The sequence below is a fragment of the Dermochelys coriacea genome, chromosome 20 (assembly GCF_009764565.3).
Source record: "Dermochelys coriacea isolate rDerCor1 chromosome 20, rDerCor1.pri.v4, whole genome shotgun sequence".
Lineage (NCBI taxonomy): Eukaryota > Metazoa > Chordata > Testudines > Dermochelyidae > Dermochelys > Dermochelys coriacea.
Window position 1 is genome coordinate 11,726,483 of NC_050087.2, and position 23,834 is coordinate 11,750,316.

General features: G+C 43.0%; 1 protein-coding gene and 1 long non-coding RNA gene across 4 annotated transcripts in view; both read left to right on the forward strand.

The window, feature by feature from the left end:
- Positions 1-4,053, forward strand: part of AKAP8L (A-kinase anchoring protein 8 like) — a 71,238-nt gene extending 67,185 nt beyond the window's left edge. For all 3 annotated transcript variants that reach the window (XM_043506289.1, XM_043506288.1, XM_038378620.2), the window contains exon 13: positions 3,032-4,053. In XM_043506289.1, coding sequence (XP_043362224.1) covers positions 3,032-3,418 — 387 coding nt within the window. In that variant the 3' untranslated portion in view covers positions 3,419-4,053. The remainder of the gene's footprint in view (positions 1-3,031) is intronic.
- Positions 4,054-8,997: 4,944 nt separating this feature from the next.
- LOC122458311 lies at positions 8,998-23,398 on the forward strand. The gene is made up of 3 exons (XR_006278298.1): positions 8,998-10,422; positions 20,937-21,023; positions 23,300-23,398. It is a non-coding gene; the product is annotated as an uncharacterized LOC122458311 (long non-coding RNA).
- The last annotated feature ends 436 nt before the right edge of the window (positions 23,399-23,834 follow it).

The following is a 23,834-nucleotide window of genomic DNA, read 5'->3' on the forward strand; positions in this document are numbered from 1 at the left end:
TTTCCATCATAAGATTCGCAAAAAGAAAAAGGAGTACTTGTGGCACCTTAGAGACTAACAAATTTATTAGAGCATAAGCTTTCGTGAGCTACAGCTCACTTCATCGGACGCATTTGGTGGTGGTTTTTTTTCCACCAAATGCATCCGATGAAGTGAGCTGTAGCTCACGAAAGCTTATGCTCTAATAAATTTGTTAGTCTCTAAGGTGCCACAAGTACTCCTTTTTCTTTTTGCGAATACAGACTAACACGGCTGCTACTCTGAAACCCATCATAAGATTGATGGTGTCTCAGTATTCACACAATCAGAAAGCATTTCCTAACGGAAATACAGAAAATGTACCCAGAAATATACAATTCCACACCAGCATGGGATCTAAATCTGGTCCTTAGAGGCCTTACTAAAACACCATTCAAACCCACTTGGGGCTTGTTCTCTACTACACCTCTTAATGTAAGTTGCATTCCTGGTCACGATTATTTCTGTGCAACGAGGTTGTGAAATAGAGGCTCTCATGGCCCACCAGCCATACACTGTAGTCTTCAAAGACAAAGTGACACTATGACCACACCCAAAATTTGTCCCCAAGGTTTCATCATCCTTTCATCTCAACCAATCAATTCACTTACCCTAAACCACATGAGATTACACAAAAGACCATCCTCCACACTCTAGATGTTAGATATGCATTAGCATTCTACCTAGATAGAACGAAACCATTCTGAAGACTTTTTGTCTCCACGGCTGAAAGGTCAAAGGGATCTGCAATATCAAAACAAAGACTTTCGAAATGGATCTCAAATTGCATCCACCTGTGCTGTCGTCAACAAAAAAAGAGAATCCCCGACCAGAGATCAGAGCCCATTTGAACAGATCAGTGTGGACCTCAACAGCCTTTTTAAATAATGTACCAATCCCAGAGATATGTTGGGCCACCGCTTGGGTGTCTGAACACACGTTAATTAATCGCTATGCAATAATGCAAAGCTCAGGCTCAGATGTGATACTAGACCTAATGGTGCTAGCATAAACTATGAATACAACTCTGAAGCCCTTCCATCCACAGTAGGGCACTGCTTTACAGTCACCTGAAGTGGAGCACCCACAGGGTCAGCACCCAAAGAAGTAGCTCCACTGTCTACCCTCCTCCCCTCTTCTTCAGAGTTTGCATTAAAGACTCAACGGTAGAAAAGAAACTGAAGGGGTCGGTCTGTGTGCACGCTACATGAGGTGCCAACAGTGCTATGTCTGCACATGTCCATCCTGACAAGGCACTGCTACTGAAAATCTCCTCTGATCAATGGTACCAGGACTCACCAACACCTGAAGTGGAGCACCCACAGGGACACACATCTCAAAGAACTTTAGTTACTGCACAAGGTGAGTAACCCTCTCCTCTTTAGGCTGGGGCCTATGATCCACGTAAATGCAAAAACTTGTCGTTGATGCCAGGACAGTAGTTGGTCCATGGGAAGTCCAGGACTAGTACTGAAAAGTCACCACTTGTCTCTGCGTTTAGTGATCATTCTGAAGGCCAATACCTTGCCAAGCATGAGGGCTAGGAACTAATAGTATGCACCTGGTAGAAAACCTGGCTTTCCACTTGAGAACATAAGAATGGCCATACTGGGTCAGACCAAAGGTCCATCAAGCAGTGTCCTGTCCTCTGACAGTGGCCAATGGCAGGTGCCCCAAAGGGAATGAACAGACAGGTTATCATCAAGTGATCCATGCCCTGTCACCCAATCCCAGCTTCTGGCAAATAGAGGCTAGGGACACCATTCCTGCCCATCGTGGCTAATAGCCATTGATGGACCTATCCTTCATGAATCTATCTAGCTCCCTTTTGAACCCCTTTATAGCATTGGCCTTCACAACACCCTCTGGCAATGAGTTCCACAGGTTGACAGTGAGTTGCGTGATAGCATTTGTCCATAGCTTTGCTGATCTTTGGTGATCATGGTTTGAGCTCTTGTCTTTCTGTTAATACTTAAAGTGCCTCTATCACTGGCATTCTAACAAGTCTTCAGTTACAGCTTGGTTTTTAGTAGTTCTTCTCCAAACTGTCAGTTAGCATGGGTGCTTCACAACATTGGGTAGCTTGGAACCCCACCTTTAGATTGGTATCCAACTCTACTATGGATAGACTTCTTGAATGGTGGTTGCTTAAATCACGTCAGAATTGAAAATGGGTTGCAAGACTAATCCCTTGGCTGTCTGAAATCTCCAATGTGGGCATTGGTGTAGCTGCACAACCACATACACCTAGTGTGGACAAGCAAAACTAAAATAAGCTGCTGTGTGTGCCACTGCAGTTGTCCCTGCTTTGAGAGGGGGTATTTGCACCAATGCACACATTGGTTTATAACAGGTTTGCCTGTTTGTATCAGTACAGTGACACTGCTGTCTGTAACTGGAGTGAATTCTCGGTATAGACGAGGTCTAGTAAAAACCTTCTAAAACGGGATGGTAGAGTGTCACTTTACATTTGATACAGAATAAGTCTCCAACAGCTCAACTTTATCAGGAGGGCTCCCAGAGTCTGAACATCCCCTGTTCCTGACATTACAAACAGCTCTGCTTTCAATAGACCAAGTATACCAAGTCTTTTTACTTTTCTCGTAACTTCATTGGTCTGAAAGCAGTCTGCTTATATCAGCAGAAACCTGGCACTTGAATAGTTTATTGCACTTTGCTGGGAGAAGGAACAGGGGAGCTACAAGTAACGTCCACATAATATAAAATTAACTCTCAGTAACAAAGCAAACCTCCATGGGTGCCTTCACCACACACTGCTGTAAGGGTCACTAACTTACCGCCGGCCAGGGTTAAACCCTCTAGTTTTGTACAAATACTTTCACATACAGAGAACTTCCAAGTGCTGGTCCCAGCCTAGTGATCAGAAATATTCATGCCCTGAAGGAGGATCTCATGTATCTGGAATTTGTGTGAAATTAAGTAAAGTTTTAGCTAACATCTGCCAAGAACCTGTCCAAATACAGCTTCAGCATAATTCTGTCTTGATTTACAGGGCGAGAATCCCTTCACAGATGATCCAGAAGAGAAAGAGGAGCATGAGGAAGGAGAGGGTGGAACAAGTGGAAATGCAGAGGAGGGAATAGCTGAAGGAGCAGATGAAAACAAGATTGATGCGGAAAACCAAGATGAAGAAAATAAAGATGAGGAAAGCCAAGACCGAGAGGAGAACCCAGAAGCAAAAGCAACTGAGAATCATGGGGAGCAAGAGGAGATTCAGGCAGAGGCACAGGCAGAAGTAGAAGCAGGATTTGCAGAGGAGAAGAATTCAGAAGTTGCAGAGGAAACCCTCACTGCTGAGGAGGAAGAGCAACTGCTGGAAGGAGGTGAGGAAGAAAGCAAAGGAGTTACTGCAGCAGAAGAGGATGAGCCCATGGAGTAGACTCTGGATGGGGAAGCTGACCTGTTTTAAGACCCAACATTAAGTTGTTTGGTTTTTTTTTTGTTTTTTTTTTTAAAGCATAACTATCTGTGAAACTTCATAGTATGTTTTTGGTTATCATTCTACTAAACTTTCACCTAGTTATGGCAGTTGAACGCCTCCATCCGTAAAGTGTTTTTGGAAATAGATTTTTTTTTTTTACCAAACCTTCATTTTAGTAGCTAGTTTTTGTGCAGTCCAAGTTTTTAGATGGCTTTGTACTAGGAGAATTTCCTTTGAGCATGTGTACAAAACAAATTGTGCTAATGCACTACGTACTAAATCACAATCCGGCAGATTAAACCTCTTACTATCTTCCCTGTAAAACTTTTATATATTTAAAAAAAGTGGGTTGTCCCTTAGCCAGTCTTCCTGGAAGCAAAAGGAGCCTCAAATCCAGGGTTTAAAATTCTGCAGTGTATGCTGTAAAATTCTGCATAATTTCCATGTGACTGTAATACTCTTCCCAATGTTTTACTCTTCCTTTTTAATGCAAAGCAAAAATAAGTGGTGTTGACATTGTATTGTTTGTAAAATGCTTTCATTTAAAGGTGAATGTTTTCGGTGGGTGGAGATAAAGCACTGCACTGAGATTACCCCCTGTGTGCGCCTTAATTTCTGAAGGTGGAGGTGAGTAATATGTGTCCTGGTGATACTTGTAATAGGTGGAGATCTTGAGATGCAGCCCTCTTAAACTGAAACAATACTGCACAATAGCTGTGGTCTGCTGCACTGAGACCTGAGCTCCACTCAGCTTTGCTGCTGATTTGGAAAAAGTCACTTCTCTTTTTTGTTTTTTCTCATCTATAAGGCTAATATAACCCTTCTGAGATCTCCAACTGAATTATGCCTTGTGAATATTCACAAATATTTCCTAAAGTTGCATAGGTTAGTCACTGACTTTTTAATTCCAAGTATATTTGTCAAGCACACAAATCAAAAGTTTAACACTTCCATCATATTTCAAAGCATGTCCCTGCAGGAAACTGAACCAGTTTTGTACAGACAAATCTCTGCTGGCTTATGATCCATCATGGATGCATGTGTAGAAAAGGGGGGCACATCTCTGCTGGATGACAGGGCATCATTTTGGGACAAGTTGTCTTGAGCTTCTTTAATGGCTCCAACATCTGTGGAACTTCCCTAGAATATAGAGTGCTGGTAGCTGTAGCTGATCGGTTTTCTTTATAAACCTGACTACTTCTTCCCTACTTGCATTCATTCCTTCATAACATGGAAGTTAGCCTAGCTGTCAGTATACAGTAGAACTGCACAGCTTCTAAACTATAGGTGTTCATCTGTGTAGAATTTTCTATCATGATCTTGCAACACAAACAGTGTTAACATGACAAGCAGCTTGTTTGCTGGTCTAGTTTAAATGTTGAGGCACAGGGTCAAATTTCAAAATGTTTACTATAGTGGTCTGAAGTAGGTACACCAGTATGGCATAGCAGTCACTACTGATCTCTTAAACATGGCCATGATACCAGAGGCCACCTGAAGCCTCGTCAGTAGGGGTGTTTTTTTTCTGGGATAGTTCACCATGCAGTGATCTGAAGCTTGTGGCATATTGCCATTTTGAATAAGGCCTTTAAGACTGTGCCTACATGCATGTACCTACATGGGCTTCAGGAAATTTGACTTTAAGGTATTATGAAGAGGCAAGGGAATTAGGAGGATGACTACAGTAAGTTCTGAAAAAGCTATACTGAAGTGGGACTTTATCAAACTCATAGAAATTTACAGAACTAAAAGGTTGCTACTCTGTTTACCAAGGAAGATTACTTTTTAGAAAAATATATGTAGAAATGAGTGAAAGCATATGAATATTCATACCCCAATTATGTTTAGAATATATCAAATGGCATTTAAATAACTTAACTCTGTTTCTGTTTTTCCCTACCTCATTCTAGGCATCAGAATTCTTCTTACACCCATCTTCATTCATACGAATTTCTTAGTTTCTAGCTCTCATAGAACCACCACTGATATCCTACAACTCGCCCTCCAGTTCACCCATCCCCTAGCACTCAAAGGCAAGTAAGATAACATCTTGCTTCTTACTATCCATATTAAAATTGGACTCAACTCTTTCATGCAACTCCCTGCTTTGATTGAGATTATATTAGTCTCTATTTACAATTACAATCTTCAATTTACAATCTTTACTCCCTGCCATCCCCCTCAAACAAACCAGTTCTTCCTGTTTCTGGAGCTTAGCAAGTATCTGCAAGCTTCTCCTCCTTCCTGGCTCTGCATAGATGCTTAAAGCCACCTACCTGGCCATGCAATAGATGTTGTAGCCATCCATCACAGTAGACAAGGCCAAGGACAAATTTGTAAACAAGTGAAGTTTTGGGAATTTGCCTATGCCCCAAATTCTAATGATATTTTACAGTAGGTAAAGCTAGAAGTACTTTACTGAAGATGGGTTTTCTGGCTAGTGACTTAATCTTTGTTTACATAACGTCAATTTTGAGCCTCTAAATATGGGTTGACCAATTGCCTGTAAGTGTTCAAAAAATTCTTGTGTACCCTGAACATAATGACAATAATACTCTTCCTGTGCAGAGTTACAAGTGAAGGGGAATAGTGGCAAATAATGTGTAGCTGCTACTGAATGACTTCTATTAAGGATAACTTTTAATAAACTAAGCATGACCATCTTCGTCATACATTCCAGGAAAAAAATAGTTGGGTGGCTTGCTACAATCACCCAGACCATGACTAGATAAATCTGCAGGTTAGAGCCTAGAACGCTGATTCTTTGTTCTAGAAACATTGGCCTATATACTACTAAGCAAAGTCGAGACTTCCATTTGTGGTAACATATGGACAGGGCCATATGGACTTTGCAGCTTACTGGTGGTGGAACTTACTGCAATTCATCCTTTGTTCCAGAATCAAAATGTTCATTTAAAAAAGTTGTCTAGTCCATGTGGATACAAAGCTTTCATTTTGACTGGAAATCCTTAAAATTATTTTTAAGAAATGTAAAAGTGGCCACCACATGAAATATAGCCTCTGAATTTTAATTCATATTGGAGTTCATGTTGGTTTGGTGCAGATTGGGGTGATACTCAAAGGTTTAAAAAAATATTTTAGTGGGATCTTGCAAAAATCTATACGCTGTGGTCTGTTTTGTTTTTTGTTTGGTTTTTTTTAATGTATTTGGTCCTATTAACTTTACACCTGCTACTTAGAACAATACCAGTTAGAAGCAGGTATTACTTCTCTGTTTTGCTCTGTACATTTTTTTAAAGTTGTATTCCCTAAATACATCAGCATGAAGCAGACACTTATCACTGTTGCTATTCATCCCCATAGCTGTTAATGCAACAGTCTGCATAGGTATTTGGGTGATGGACTGTGCCCAGCATGATGATAGCGCTGTGTGTGTGAGAGCCATCAAATACGCTGTAGATTAGGGTTCAGTGCCCTGAGTGAAGAACCACAAGCCCATGACTAGTCTCTCTACAGTTCTTGCACTTCACCATCCTGATCAACCTAGACCATGATTACAACTTTAGAAAGCAATCAGCTATGAGCCATGCTCCCTTTGCAAATAAGCAAGCAGGTTAAAATCAAGTTTACTTCAGATGTAGTTGTGAATAGAACCCAGCTCTCTAATACGGCAGACGCAAAACTACAGGTGTTCTTTGGTAATGCTGTGAACCTCTACCCTACAGTGGCATTTCAGAGCTGGCATTAGAACCCAGGCTTCCTGATCTCTAATTTTCTACAGCTGTTTACCAGATCATTTTTGTGACCCATTGGGAAAGTTACATCAAGTCCCCTTCTAGTGTCTGAGGCTGTAGCTGTGCTCGGTAGTATGAGGTATACTCCTATTGACAAAGCATTCCTAGTGTGGATGCAGCTTATATTGGCAAAACTCAGGCACTTCTGCTGATGTAGCTTATTCCACACCTACCCCAAGCAAAACAAGCTATACCCATAAAAGCACAACTTTGGTGGTAATATTTCATCTATATGAGAGTTTTGACAGCATGGCTGTGTTGGTCAGGGATCACATCTCTTCATGCTCCTGTCCCACATAGCTGTGGCAACAGCCGTCTGTAGGGTAGATACAGCCTTAATTGTGGCTTTAGCAATATGAAGAAAGAATAACTTCCCAAATGCATGGAATGGGTGACAGAAAGATATGCCAATTTATTGATCCAAGTGCATATGAGGTTGCCAATTCAAGTTTTGCATTTAGAGGGCAGGTTTGATGGCGCTGGCATATGGATTGCTTTTCAGTATCCAGGGGAGATGGAAGTGACAGCCTTGCGGAGTATCGGAGTGTTAGTGGCAGCCCTGTTTAAGCAATCTGAAGATAGCAAGGAATGCAGAAGACTTGTCCCCTAACTTCTCATTTCCATGCTTTTTAAGGCTTTTCGTGGGGTGTCCCTCAATTTAGTCTTAAATTGCTAAACCATGTGTTAGGGATAAACCCTGTATTTATATAACATTGTTAAATGCCCAAAAACTTCATTAATGCAGAGTTCAAATTGCCCAGAGCGGCCTTGTGCCCTCCAAAATGTGGAGAGCAGCTAAACTTAAACATCTGAAAATGAGGAAATACCAAGTTAAGATGCATGCTATCTCTGCAACATACTCTTAACTCTGCCATCTTTGACCAATGCCCCAACGTGCCAATAACACGCATACTAGCACTCTCTCCTAATGCTACAGAATACTGGGAACAGAGTACATAAGACTGTCTACCATGCTCAACACCTATGGCTACAGCAAAACTCAAGCTAAGGTGCAGTATACAGTATCTACACTCAAACAGAAAAGGAGTACTTGTGGCACCTTAGAGACTAAAGTAGTAAGTAAAGTAGTAAGACTAAAGTAAAGTGAGCTACAGCTCACTTCATCGGTAATGCATCCGATGAAGTGAGCTGTAGCTCACGAAAGCTTATGCTCTAATAAATTTGTTAGTCTCTAAGGTGCCACAAGTACTCCTTTTCTTTTTGCGAATACAGACTAACACGGCTGCTACTCTGAAACCTACACTCAAACACTGATTCTAAGCACAACCATCCAACTTTTTGTATGTTACCAGCCCTTCACCCTTGCTCTGAGGATTCCACCTGAGACACTGCCTTCACCTACCCTTCACTAAGCCTTGGAGGTGTTGCCCTGCATGCCAGCAGACTGCTGACAAACGCCATGGCAAGAAGACACCCAGGTGCACCTCTGTAGATGCAACCTGCAGAACTCAGTGCTGAAATGAGGCATAATGGATCCTTCAATGCACCTAGTCATATTACAGTAACAGTTCTGTTAAGTTGCTCTAACTAATCCTTCCACCATCCAATACAGCTACACTCGACATGGTGAAGGCAGCTAGAGTGCATGCAGTTAAATGCTGCAATTCAAAGCTGTGGAGCAAAAAAAAAGTACTGTAACATTCTTTCAGAACTTCCTCATGTCTACCTACCCCCTTACTGAACCATTCACAATGGCTATTGCCAGCTCCAGGGGGCAGACTTAAGGTTGTGTTGTGTATCTTGGTATTTCCTGGTTTTCAGAGGTTTAAATTTAGCCACTCTCCACGTTCTGCACCGACATGTGACAGTGCTGGACAACCTTAACTCTGTGTTTAATTAAGTTTTTCTATCATTTAATTTCCTTGGTTTAAAAAAAAAAAACATCCCCATGTTGCTCACCTCTCCTCCTCCACTGCCTCTGGCTCCTTGCAGTCATTACTCTGGCCCCAGAATGCACTGGCTGCATGTTACAGAAAATAGATCCTCTCAAACTAACTTGATATCTTTTGAGATAACAGGTTGATAAAGGTAACGGTATTGATGTAATATATTTAGACTTTTGTAATGCATTTGGTACTTCACGATATTTTGATTAAAAAATTTGAATGATCCAAAAATAACATGGCCCATATTAAATGGATTAAACAAAGGCTAACTGATAGATCTCAAAATGTAATTGTATGTGAGAAATCATCAGCAAGTGAGTGTTTCTGGTGAGGTACCACAGCGATCTATTCTTGACCCTATGCCATTTAAGATTTTTATCAATGACCTGAAAGTAAACACAAAATCACTACAATAAAGTTTGCAAATGACACACAAACTGTGGAGTGGTAAATAATGAAGAGTACAGGTCCCGGATACAGAGCAAACTGGATCATTTGATAAGCTGGGCACAAGCAAACTAGCATTTTAATACGGCCAAATGTAAATGTGTACATGTAGGAACAAAGAATGTAGGCCATAGTCACAGGATGGGGGGACAACCCCCCCAGCTGTCTTGATTCTGTCCCCATGACAGTGATTGCTCTGATCAGTTTTTGAACTCTACTGGCCAAGGATCACAGACTTCCCAAACCCCCCACTTTAAACCATCCTTCCCTCATGTTTTTAAATGCCTTTTCCTGATTGCCCGCTTTGAGTACACCTAGCAGCTCACCTTTTTTGTGTACATCTGACCATGCTGGTTCCATGCATGCAGAGCTACTAAACACGCTCCTGTCTGGAGCAAGCAACAAGTTGTGGATCTTCTTACCCTTCTTACCCTGTGGAGAGACAAGACTGTGCGAGCCCAGAAATGGAACAGCTGTTGAAATATCAACACTATGTGCAGATTTCACAGGGGGTGCTGGAACAGGGGCATGACAGGGCTGCGCAGCAGGGGATACCACCAGGCATACCACAAGGCAAGAGAAGTCAACAAGAACCTTGGGGCTGCCCTGCAGACCTGCCACTTTTACAACAAACTGCATGCCATACTTGGCAGTGACCCCACCAGCACTCTGAGGACTACTGCGGACACTTCAGAGGAGCCCAAGGCAGAGACCCCTACCACAAATAGCAAGGGGGCAGGGGGAACACAGCTGGGGACTCGACTATGCCATGAGCAGGAACTGTTTGAAACTCTGATGGAGTCAAGCCAGGTGAGCGCAGATGAGCACACTAATGAGCAAGAAGAGAGCTCGGGTAAGTGTGTACATGCATTATTCCTTACCAAGGTTTTTTTTGTTTGGTTTGTTTTTTTCCGCTGAAACCTCATCTCCCTTCCTGCCCCATTTAAAAATGTCTCCCATCCCATCAAGTTTATAGAATGGAGGCATTGAGTTCTCATTGCTTTAATGTTACAAAATACAATGTTAGAGAATAAATTCAAAAAGAGTTCTATGGTAGTCCAGTTACACATTGCACATCATATCAGTGTTCTGTGCTCAGGCAGAGGTAGAACAAACATAGGTAGAGTCAGCATCCACCTTTCATTTGTGTTTCTTGTTGGGCTCGGTAGGGGGTGGGGAATGCAGACTACTTTGTTTATCTGTCTAGGGATATCCCTTTAAGCCTCTTGAGAGATCTTGATGAAACTTTCATGGACATACCCCACAGTCCTCTCGTGAAGATTGCCAGGGATGACAGTCTTGTTTCTTCCACTGCTCAAGGAAACCTTCCCATGCCACTCTGCAGTGTTTGGCTAACACCATTGCAGTAAACAGGCTAGCAGCATGTGATCTCGGGTGGCTTCAGGATGCCAGTAGCAGCTGGATTCTATGTGCCCTTGTCACCCTCAGGAGTGAGATATCAGCCAAAATCACCATTGCCTGTGAAAATAGAGCCAATATTCACTGAACTTCCCCTATATCAGTCCCCAGGGAGCAGACCCTAAAGGTTATAGCTTCCTTGCAACAGAACCTCCCCCCAGGCCACACTCACCATGGTTTAAGCTCTCTACACCCCCCAACATACCATGTGGAATCAAGGTATACATCCTTACCCTGACCACTCCATGCTGGGCAATAAGAATCACAATAGTTACACATATACTGACCACTAAAAACCTACAGATCAGTGTAGATGTAGCCACAACAAGCTACATTAGTAGCTTTTTACATACATTGACATAAATGTTCATTTCCATTTTCACTTGGGATTTTAAAGTATGGTTCCACCCTGTTATGGTGTTGGTAAAAGCTTTTTAATTTGTATGTGTGTGTTTGCACTTTAATTTTGTTCCCTGTTTCTTTGCACACAATCCAGTTTTATTTTTGGAATCTTTGTGCAAACTAAAAGCATTTACAGCATACATAGCAGTAGGCAACCCCCTCCCCGCCATGTATGTATGTACACCAAGAATTACAGAATACATAGCAGGAGGCAAAAGACCCCGCTCTCCATATTTATTAGTTTACACCAAGCATTACAGAATTCCTAGTAGGAGGCAAAGTTCATCTCAGAAAGTCCACCCAACAAACACTTTCATAAAAGCATCAGATGACTCTAATGTGGCTGACTGTTGAAATGGTCTTTTAAGACTTCCCTCCGCTGCAGAGCTCTGGTTGGCCTTTTTAATAGGCTTTGGTATGTCTACACTATAATATAAGCCCAGGGTTCAAACTCAGGCTCAAGCCTAGCCCTCCTTTTAAGAGCATAACATAAGAATGGCCATACTGGGTCAGACCAAAGGTCCATCCAGCCCAATATCCTGTCGGCCGACAGTGGCCAATGCCAGGTGCCCCAGAGGGAGTGAACCTAACAGGTAATGATCAAGTGAGCTCTCTCCTGCCATCCATTTCCACCCTCTGACAAACAGAGGCTTGGGACATCATTCCTTACCCATCCTGGCTAATAGCTGTTAATGGACTTGCCCTCCATGAATTTATCCAGTTCTCTTTTAAACCCTGTTATAGTCCTAGCCTTCACACCCTCCTCAGGCAAGGAGTTCCACTGGTTGACTGTGCGCTGTGTGAAGAAGAACTTCCTTTTATTTGTTTTAAAGCTGCTGCCCATTAATTTCATTTGATGGCCCCTGGTTCTTATATTATGGGAACAAGTAAATAACTTTTCCTTATTCACTTTTTCCACACCACTCATGATTTTATAGATCTCTATCATATCCCCCCTTAGTCTCCTCTTTTCCAAGCTGAAAAGTCCTAGCCTCTTTAATCTCTCCTCACATGGGACCCGTTCCAAACCCCTCATCATTTTAGTTGCCCTTCTATGAACCTTTTCTAATGCCAGTATATCATTTTTGAGATGAGGAGACCACATCTGTACACAGTATTCAAGATGTGGGTATACCATGGATTTATATAAGGGCAATACGATATTCTCCGTCTTATTCTCTATCCCTCTTTTAAAGATTCATAACATCCTGTCAGGGTTCCTTCCCCACTCTGAACTCTAGAGTACAGATGTGGGGACCCGCATGAAAGACCCCCCCAAGCTTATTTTTACCATCTTAGGTTAAAAACTTTCCCAAGGCACAAATTCCACCTTGTCCTTGAATGATATGCTACCGCCACCAAGTGATTTAACAAGCAATCAGGGAAAGGACCATGTGGATTTCCTATTTCCCCAAATATCCCCCCAAGCTCTTACACCCCATTTCCTGGGGAGGCTTGAGAATATACAAGATGAGCACAGACCAACCTTGGATTTTTAAGACCCAAAAAAACCCAATCAGATTCTTAAACAGAACTTTATTAGAAGAACAAAAAAAGATGAGAACTCTAAAATCAGAATGGAAGATAATTTTACCGGCAGTTAGATTCAAAACATAGAGAATTCCTCTAGGCAAAACCTTAAGTTACAAAAAGACACACAAACAGGAATACACATTTCCTCCAGCACAGCGAATTTCACAAGCCAGAACAAAGAAAACTGCATTTTCTAGCTAGATTACTTACTAACTTTAAAGGAGTTGGAGGGCTTGCATCCTTGATCTGTTCCTGGCAAATGTATCACACAGACCAACAAAGCCTTCCTCCCACCCCAACTTGAAAGCATCTTGTCCCCTCATTGGTCATTTCTTGGTCAGGTGAAAGTAAGGTTACCGGAGCTTCTTAACCCTTTACAGGTAAGAGGATTTTATAGTACTGTACCAAAGCTTCTTAACCCCTTCCCTTTACGTTTATGACACATCCTGTTTGCTTTTTTTGACTGCCGCAGCACACTGCGTGGACGTCTTCAGAGAACTATCCACGATGACTCCAAGATCTCTTTCCAGATTAGTTGTAGCTAAATTAGCCCCCATCATATTGTATGTATGGTTGGGGTTATTTTTCCCAATGTGCATTATTTTACATTTATCCACATTAAATTTCATTTGCCATTTTGTTGCCCAATCACTTAGTTTTGTGAGATCTTTTTGAAGTTCTTCACAGTCTGCTTTGGTCTTAACTATCTTGAGCAGTTTAGTGTCTGCAAACTTTGCCACCTCGCTGTTTTTACCCCTTTCTCCAGCTCATTTATGATTAAGTTGAATAGGACTGGTCCTAGGACTGACCCTTGGGGAACACCACTAGTTACCCTCTCCATTCTGAAAATTTACCGTTTATTCCTACCCTTTGTTCCCTGTCTTTTTAACCAGTTCTCAATCCAGGAAAGGCTCTTCCCTCTTATCCCATAACAACTTAATTTACGAAAGAGCCTTTGGTGAGGGACCTTGTCAAAGGCTTTCTGGAAATCTAAGTACACTATGTCCACTGGATCCCCCTTGTACATGTTTGACCCCTACAAAGAATTCTAATAGATTAGTAAGACATGATCTCCCTTTACAGAAACCATGTTGACTTTTGCTCAACAATTTTATGTTCGTCTATGTGTCTGACAATTTTATTCTTTACTGTTGTTTCAACTAATTTGCCTGGTACTGATGTTAGACTTACCGGTCTGTAATTGCCATGATCACCTCTAGAGCTCTTTTTAAATATTGGCATTACATTAGCTATCTTCTAGTCATTGGGTACAGAAGCTGATTTAAAGGACAGGTTACAAACCATCGTTAATAGTTCTGCAACTTTACATTTGAGTTCTTTCAGAACTCTTGGGTGAATGCCATCTGGTACCGGTGACTTGTTACTGTTAAGTTTATCAGTTAATTCCAAAACCTCCTCTAGTGACACTTCAGTCTGTGACAATTCCTCATATTTGTCCTCTACAAAGGACGGTTCAGGTTTGGGAATCTCCCTAGCATCCTCAGCCATGAAGACTCAAGCAAAGAATTCATTTAGTTTCTCCACAATGACTTTATCGTCTTTAATTGTTCCTTTTGTATCTCGATCGTCCAGGGGCCCCACTGGTTGTTTAGCAGGCTTCCTGCTTCTGATGTACTTAAAAAACATTTTGTTATTTTCTTTTGAGTTTTTGGCTAGCTGTTCTTCAAGCTCCTTTTTGGCTTTTCTTATTATATTTTTACACTTAATTTGGCAGTGTTTATGCTCCCTTCTATTTACCTCACTAGGATTTGACTTCCACTTTTTAAAAGATGCGCTTTATCTCTCACTGCTTTTTTTACGTGGTTGTTAAGCCACGGTGGCTCTTTTTTAGTTCTTTTACTGTGTTTGTTTTTTTTAATTTAGGGATATACATTTAGGTTGGGCCTCTATTGTGGTGTCTTTGAAAAGTGTCCATGCAGCTTGCAGGGATTTCACTCTAGTCACTGTACCTTTTTAATTTCTGTTTAACTAATCTCCTCATTTTTGCATAGTTCCCCTTTCTGACATTAAATGCCACCATGTTGGGCTGTTGCGGTGTTCTTCCCACCACAGGAATGTTGAATGTTGTTGTTATATTATGGTCACTACTTCCAAGCGGTCCTATTATAGTTACTTCTTGGACCAGATCCTGCGATCCACTCAGGACTAAATCAAGAATTGCCTCTCCCCTTGTGGATTCCTGTACCAGCTGCTCCAAAAAGCAGTCATTTAAAGTATCGAGAAATTTTGTCTCCTCATTTCGTCCTGAGGTGACATGTACCCAGTCAATATGGGGATAATTGAAATCCCCCACTATTATTGAATTCTTTATTTTGATAGCCTCTCTAATCTCCCTTAGCATTTCATTCTCACTATCACTGTCCTGGTCAGGTGGTCGATACTGTTACATTCTTATTAGAGCATGGAATTACTATCCATAGAGATTCTATAGAACATGGATTTATTTAAGATTTTTACTTCATTTGATTCTACATTTTCTTTCACATATAGTGCCACTCCTCCCCCACCCGCACGACCTGTTCTGTCCTTCCAATATATTTTGTACCCAGGAATGATTTGTCCCATTGAATGTCCTCACTCCACCAGGTTTCTGTGATGCCTATTATATCAATATCCTCCTTTAACACGAGGCATTCTAGTTCACCCATCTTATTTAGATTTCTAGCATTTGTGTAGAAGTACTTTTAAAAACTTGTCACTGTTTGTTTGTCAGCCCTTTTCTGATGTGTCAGATTCTTTTTTATAGGTTTCAGAGTAGCAGCCGTTCTTTTTTCTTTTTTATGTGAATGTTTCTCATCTAATCTGGCCCATACTTTTCTCCTCTTCCATCCTCTCCTCCTGATTATAACCTAGAGAATCTCTATCAATAGACTCTCCTCTAAGAGAAGTCTCTGTCCAATCCACGTGCGCCTCTGCAGCAATCGGCTTTCCCCCATCTCTTAGTTTAAAAACTGCTCTGCAACCGTTTGTCTACACACAAATCACAATAACCCAGGGCTTGGTCCCAGGACCCAACGGGTGGAAGGTCTGAGCCTGAATCAAGCCTGGATCCCGAGTTCAAACCCTGTTGCTTTGCAATATAGACGCAGTCCCATTGGACTCGTGCTCTGTGGGGTCCATCAACAGTATCCCACAATCCCACAGGCTGACTTTTTGTCATCTGAACAGTCAAGTTTGATGGACAGCCAAGTTTTCCCACACTGTAATGTGAACAAAGGGCTAGAGTGGCTTCATTTTCAGAGGGCATAGATAGTCTGGGATATGCGGATTTATGCCCACATAATACGGTGTAGATGCTGGAGCCCTAGGTTGGGACCAGCCGTGGGTTCAACAATTCCTAACCTGGGGTTACAAATGAGTGTAGACATTCAAGCCCTAGGTTAACAAACCCAGAGTCTATAAACTTGAGTTCTACATACTCCAGGCTTGCTTTACAATGTAGTCATACCCTTTGTTCTACCTGTTCAAATTCAGCAGACAGTCCACCTTTCCCTCCACACTGGCAGCAGTTTTACCCCCTTTGCCTCATATGCAGTAGTCAAATTGCAGCTATAACCATGGGAGTGTCTTTCTTACTGAGATTCAATTTAGTGAAGACACGGTGCCAACAACCTGCTGAGTCAGTAGTTGAATATTCCCTTGGTGCTGTTGAGGTGGCCAGTGTACAGCTTCATGAGCCAAGGAGGCCAAGAGGTAGGCTGGGTCCCCCAGGATCACTACTGGCATTTCAACATTGCCAGTGGCAATCCACCAGCTGGGAAAGAATGTCCCTGCTTGCAGCGTTTTGAAAACCCCCTTGCTCTTAAAGATGCATGCATCTTACACCTTCCCTGACGGGCCCACGATGATATCCATGAAATGTCCCAAGTGATCCAGTAGCATTTGCATAACCACAGAAAAGTATTGCTTTCTGTAGGTGTACTTGTGGCAAGATGGGATGGTGCCAAAATAGGGATAAGGTGTGCCATCTATTGACTCACCACAGTTTAGGAACCCCATTGTTGCAATGCCATTCACTATTTCTCAGACATTTCCAAGAGCGTTGTGTAAAAGGAAACACAAATAATCTTGGATTACAGTGGCCCACGCTCTGGCATAGCCAACTCTAAGCTGTGCGGATTTTCAAACTCTAAACTGATTGCTTACTGATAGCAATCTGGCATTCCAAGCTTCCAGAGCTCGATCACTTGTCATTTCTCCAGTCAATGCAACTTGCATTCTGATGACCCTGCACTGGAGGTCTGGGACATGTTCAGCACGCAGATTCAGGAATGTGGCCTTTCACATCCAGAAGAGCTGCAGCCACGGCTCGCCAACCCAAATCTGCATTGCAGTTTGATCACACCAAACAGTGCTTGTTTCTCACGCCCAGAAGTAATGATCCACCATGTAGAGCTGTTCCGTGAACGCCAGCAGCAAGTCAGCTTTTTTTTTTTTCATTCAGTCCATCAGTATCCAGTTATTGTGCTCCAAAAGCTCTACATCTTCCTCATCAGAATTCCAATTGTAGTACTCCTTCTGTATTTGCACAGCTTGGAGAATCATGCATCCCTTATTAGCAATACTCATGAATAAGGCTAAGATTTTGTCAGGCATATCTTTAGTAAAAGTCATGGACAAGTCACGGACAATATGACTTTCACTAAAATATCCCTGACAAAATGGGGAAGTGGATGCTCAGCGGTGGCTGAGCAGCTCTGGGGAGCCTCCGCCACCCACAGTAGCAGGGAGCTCCAGGGGGTTCCCTGCCACCTGCAGCGAGTGGGCACTCTGGGGTCCCTGGCCACCTGTGGGGGCTGGGCTGCTGCTGAGTCCCCTTGTTCCCATTGCAGCTGGGCAGCTCTAGGGTCCCACCACTAGGGCAGGGGCTGCAAGCTGTGGCGGGACTGGCTGGGAGCTCCAGCCCCGAGGCAAAAATTGTCACAGAGATCAATGGAAGTCATGGATTCTGTGACCTCCATGACATAATCATAGCCTTACTCATGATTGTGCTGAGCTCTGCAGGCTCCATACGTCTGTCAGAGATATGGCAGAGGCCAAAAGCACTGTGGGAGTTCTTATGGGAAAGAGAAAATGGCATGGTCAGAACTTGACCCATGGCTCCCAGAAATCCCTGGGCAAATTGTTGGTATCCCCAAACCACTTCAAAAGTGTCCCACAAAGCATTGAGCCAGACGGCAGCACAGGGCACACTGGCTTCCCTGCCTGTGATGCACCACGTTTTATGTTGATGCAAGTACTCCTAGTGAGTATGTACAGTGCTAATGCAAGCACCCAAGAGTGCATGTGCCCAAGAGATATACACACTTTATCGGTTGTACATGGACATAACTTGCATTGACTGAACTTTACAGTGTAGACATCGCCTTCGTGTAACAAAAAGAAGGTTATGGGATGACTTGATTACAGTTTACAAATACCTACATAGGGAGCACATATTTGATAATGGACTCTTCATTCTAGCAGACAAAGATATAACATGATCCAATGGCTGAAGGTTGAAGCCAGACAACTTCAGACTGGAAATAAGGTATACATTTTTAACAGTGAGTGTAATTACTCTTTGGTTCACCATGGTCATGGTGGATTCTCCATTACTCTTAATTTTTAAATCAAGACTGGATGTTTTTCTAAAAGATCTACTGTAGGAATTAATTGGAGGAAGTTCTCTGGCCTGTGTTGTAAAGGAGGACATCAGACTAGATTATCACAATGGTCCTATTACTCTAGTCCCTTCAGTGTCCCTGCAGCATCACTTCATCTCCCATCTCTCTGTCTGTCCAGCATAGCCTAGTCCTCCCTCCCCACAGAGAGGCAGGTCTCATTATGAGACCCACAGGTTGAGGAGCCAGGAAGAGGATGCAGAAACAGTGCAGGGACTATCATGGAGTCACTGGTGACATTGTTAGGGGCAGACTTGGATGTTTGGGGGACAGAGATGAAGCCTCCAGTGTTCCCCCACTGCACAGATATTCCCACCCCACACTTCAGTGCACTATTTCAACACCCCCGCCACTGCTCTTCCCCCTCCTTCAACTGCTCAGGAATCCGAACACTGCTCCTACTCCTCCAAAATGCCCTTCATCAGGCACATTGCTCTGACCAACCACGTCCACCCACAGACCAGCTCCATCCTCTTACTTGCTACTCCTGGTAAGCTGGGAGAGGCCATGGGTAGGTGGTGGATTCATGAAGAGTGCACAGACCAGCTAAGAAGAGGCAGGAGAGGCAAGTGGAAGTGCAAAGCCCCTCACCCATATCTGGGCCCAATGTCCTGATAGGCTTGGCAGGATTCAGTTTTAAATTGATAGATGTCACAAAACATCAATTTCACCTGACACACTGAAACTGACAAAAAATATTGTTTGCAGTGTTGTAGCCGGGTTGGTCCCAGGATATTAGAGAGACAAGGTGGGTGAGGTAATCTTGTATTGGATCAACTTCTCTTTGGGGGAGAGAGAGAGAGAAGCTTTCAAGCTACACAGAGCTCTTCTTCAGGTCTGGGAAAGGTAGTTGGAGAGTGTCACAGCTAAATGCAAGCTGGAATAGATTGTTTAGCATAAGTGGTTAACACACATTTCAAGGGCCCATTCAAGGTGAAATGGCTAGTTAACACCTCTCCATTAACAGGGCGGAAAGTGGGGGGAAGAGTGGGTGTTGAGGGGGAGGGAATTTAGTGGGTTATCGATTAGTTGTAGTAAGCCATAAATTCAGTGTCTCTATTTAATCCATGATTTGTAGTGTCTAAGAAAGTTATTAATATAATTCCCAGGCTTGTCTTTTGAAGGTGTTGTGCAGGTTTCCTTTTAGGGCAAGGACTGAGAGATCAGATATGGAGTGATCTCTTTGTGAAAAGTGTTCACCCACAGGTGATACATTGTTTTTGTCTTTTATCGTTTTTCTGTGCGAGTTCATTTGAGAGCATAGTGATTGTCTTGTTTCACCTGGATATTTGTTACTGGGGCATTTAGTACACTGGATGAGATACACCACATGTTATGACAGGCACGTGTAGGACCCATGAAACTTGAAAGGTGTGTTGTAGGGGATGTTGATCATCATTGCAATGGAAATATGTCTACAGATTTTGCATCTGTTGTTCTGTCAGGATCTGGTACTGCTTTGACCTGGTGTGTCCTGGTCTGTGGGAACCTTGCTTCTAATCATCAGCTTGTAGAAGTTGGGGGGTTGTTTGAAGGCCAAAAGAGGAGGTTCAGAAAAGATTTCTTTCAGGAGGTGGTCCCCATTGAGTATGGGTTGTAATTGTTTAATGATACCCCTCATGGTTCTAGTGTGGGTTGGTAGGTGACAACTAAGGGTGTGCGGTTGGAGGGTGGTTTTGTTTTTTTTCCTGTATTGAAGCAAGTTCTCTCGGGGTATTTAGGTGGCCCATTCCATGATGCAGTCTATATTTTTTGGTGGAGTGTCCTTGTGTCGTGAAGGCGATTTTAAATGTGTTAAAATGTATATCCTGGACTTTTTCCTTGGAACACATTCTGTGGTATGAGTGGCTGGCAATAAATAATAGATTACTTTGTATGTTTGGGGTGGTTACTGGATCTATAAAGATAAGTGTGATGATCCATGGGGTTCTTGTATATAGTTGTCTGTAGGATTCCATTGTTTAAACTAATTGTGGTAATCAGGAACTTGATGCTAGTGTTGGAGTGTCCTAGAGAAAGTTTAATGGATGGATGGTGGTTGTTGAAGTTGGGTGGAAATCTGAGGGAGTTTAGATTGTCTGTCTGTTCAGAGGATGAAAATATCATTGATGTATCTCAGATATATCACTGGTTTCAGGGTGCATTTGTGGTGAAATTCTTCCTCAAGGTGGCCCGTGAAGAAGTTGGCATATTGGGGAGCCATCCTACCACCCAATGGCTGTTCCCATGGTTTGGACAAGGTGCTGCTGTTGAATGTAAAATTGTTATGGGTGAGGATGAAATGAATGGGTTTGGGATGGATATCTGAGTGTTATCTGTTTTCTTGTAGATTGCTTGAAGCAAGCAATGATGCTATCATCGTGAGGGATGTTTGTGTAATGGGACGTGACCACCACCCTGGTTTGCCAGTCCAGAGGTACTGCACCCACCTTCTACACAACACTGAAGAGGCACGTTAACCATGACACCCCAACATTGTCCAGTGCTTTCAACATCTCCTGGCGAATCTTGTCCATCCCTACTGCCTTACCACTAAGAAGGCACTTTACCGCCATATTGACCTCAGCATCAGAAATAGATCCGATCTCACTGGAGTTTTTCGGTGCTGCCTCCTGAAAGGGGAGGCATGTTCATAGTGTTGAGGAGTTCTTGATAAGTCTTCAAATATGTTAAGGGCTGTTATAAAGAAGATGGGGATCAATTGTTTTCCATGTCCACTGAAGGCAGGACAAGAAGTAATGGGCTTAACTGCAGCAAGGGAGATTTAGGTTAGATATAAAGGAAAAACTTTCTAACTATAAAGGTAGTTCAGCTCTGGAATGGACTTCCAAGGGAGGTTGTGGAATCCTCATCACTGGAGATTTTTAAGGACAGGTTGGACAAAAACCTGTCACAGATGATCTAGCTTTACTTAGTCCTACCTCAACATGGGGGGCTGAACTAGATGACTGTTCAAGGTCCCTTCCAGCCCCATATTTCCATGACCCTATGGAATAGTCAGTCACTACTAAAATGTTTCTCACATTCTTCCAGTTTGCCTCTAGAATCAGGAAATCAATGCACACTAGTTCCACGGACTTGCTGCTGGTGATATTTTCTAGATACACAATGCACTCGTATTTCATATTTCTTGCCATCCGGGGCCAATAGAGTTGGCTCTGAAAGAGTTACAGGGGTCTCTCCATCCCCAAATGTTTGAAATCCTCCTGCAGGGCTCTCATGGCAGCACTAGTTGATCTCACTGATTTTGTAGAGGGTCTGGCATTATTCAGTGGAATACTCCCACTAATCAGTTTCAGTCTATTTCATTCTCTGAACAGTAGTTTAGCCTCTGGAGAGGATGGAATAATCACTCCTGAAAGTCATCTCTTCTTTTTAGCCAGCAGTGTGTCATGGATAGCACTATCCTGCAATTGGACCTCTTGCCAGCCAGCTGCACTGAACCTAGGCAATGGGATTGATCCAATAAACTGTATTCACCAAAGCCAACAGAGCACTTTCAGGGGACAGGCCCAAAGTTGCTGCCATACACACTTAAGAGCTTTCCTAGTGTTGTGACTGTTGGCGGTTGTGTTGAAAATAGCTTACTCCATCTGCAGCCAACTCTGGAGCAGAGCTCAAATGGTTTAGAACATAGGCGCCACTGGGGCACACTGGGGGGGAGGGAGCAGAACTGGGTGGGAAGAGGCGGAGTGGGAAAAGGCAGGGCGGGAGTTTGGGGGAAGGGATGGGGTGGGGGCTGGGCCTGTGATGAAGTGGGGTTCAGAAGAGGCGGGACAGAGATGGGGGTTTGGGAGAAGAGATAGGGGTGGGGGTGGGGACAGGGCCTGGAATGGAGCCTAGAGGAAGCCGGTGCCTATGGTTTAGAAAATTCTTCTGCATTAGTAGCACCAGGGGCAGTTAGTGATGCAAATTTGGATTCATCTGGGCAAGGGGTTCCTCAGATACTGCCTTTCCCCTTAAGAAGCTGAGTTTAATATTCCTATTGCTCTAAAACCCATGTAAAATAGGGAGAGTGTCTGTCTTTAAAACTGGTGGGCCACAAAAGGGGCTGGGGTATAGTTAATGGTGCAAATTTAGGATTGTTTGTTCAAGGGGTTCCTGAAATACAGGTCCCCCCTGAAAGAGCTGTATATAAAATGTTCAGATTATTTTAAGTTTTGGGATGCAGAACTTGAGGGGGAAAAAATAAGGGAGCCCCTTCTTAAATTTGTATCTGCAGACTGCAGCTGAGCTCAGCTATTGAATGGTACGAAGGACAAGGTTTAGAAATATTTCAGAAATTACTGCTTTTATTAAAGCTTTATCATCACTACTTACAGAAAGTTTGCAACACTAAACACCATTGGTGGTGGTGGACAGTACTACAACCTGATCTATACTACAGTTAAATCAGTGCAAGGCATCTTACATTGTCCTAACTCTGTAAACAATTACACTAAAATGTCACTCCTGCCTATGTAACTTGCCTGCTACGCTGACTTAATAACTTCACCTCTGCACGAAGAGTAGCACTTAGTGTGACATAGTTATTCCAAAGCAGTGTCGGTGTAGACAGTGTTACTTACTTCAACTTTAGTGGCCTTCAGGAAGTGTCCCACAATGGCCCATCATGACCACTTGAACTCTGCTGCCTGGTGGCCAGATATACCCACACCCCTTTTTTTGAAATTCCATTTCCTGTTTGCTCAGTGTGGAGAGCTCACCTAGCAACTGCCCAGCTGACCATGCCAGCTCCACGCTGCAGACCTGCTCCTGCCTGTAGGAGGCAGGAGGTGATGGATCTGCTTCCTGGGTCTGTGGGGAGAAGAGGCTGTGCAGGCACAGCTCCAATCCAACCATAGAAGTGTCAATATTTATGAGATCACTTGGGGCATGGGGGAGAAGAGCTACAAGAGGGACCTGCTGTGTGAAAGGCAAGGAGCTGTGGCAGGCATACCAGAAGAGAAGGTTTCAGAGTAGCAGCCGTGTTAGTCTGTATTCGCAAAAAGAAAAGGAGTACTCGTGGCACCTTAGAGACTAACAAATTTATTAGAGCATAAGCTTTCATGAGCTACAGCATCTGATGAAGTGAGCTGTAGCTCATGAAAGCTTATGCTCAAATAAATTTGTTAGTCTCTAAGGTGCCACAAGTCCTCCTTTTCTTTTTGCAGAAGAGAAGGGAGGCTAATGGTCATTCTGGTATGGAGCTGCAGACATGCTGCTTTTACAAAGAGCCGCATGCCAT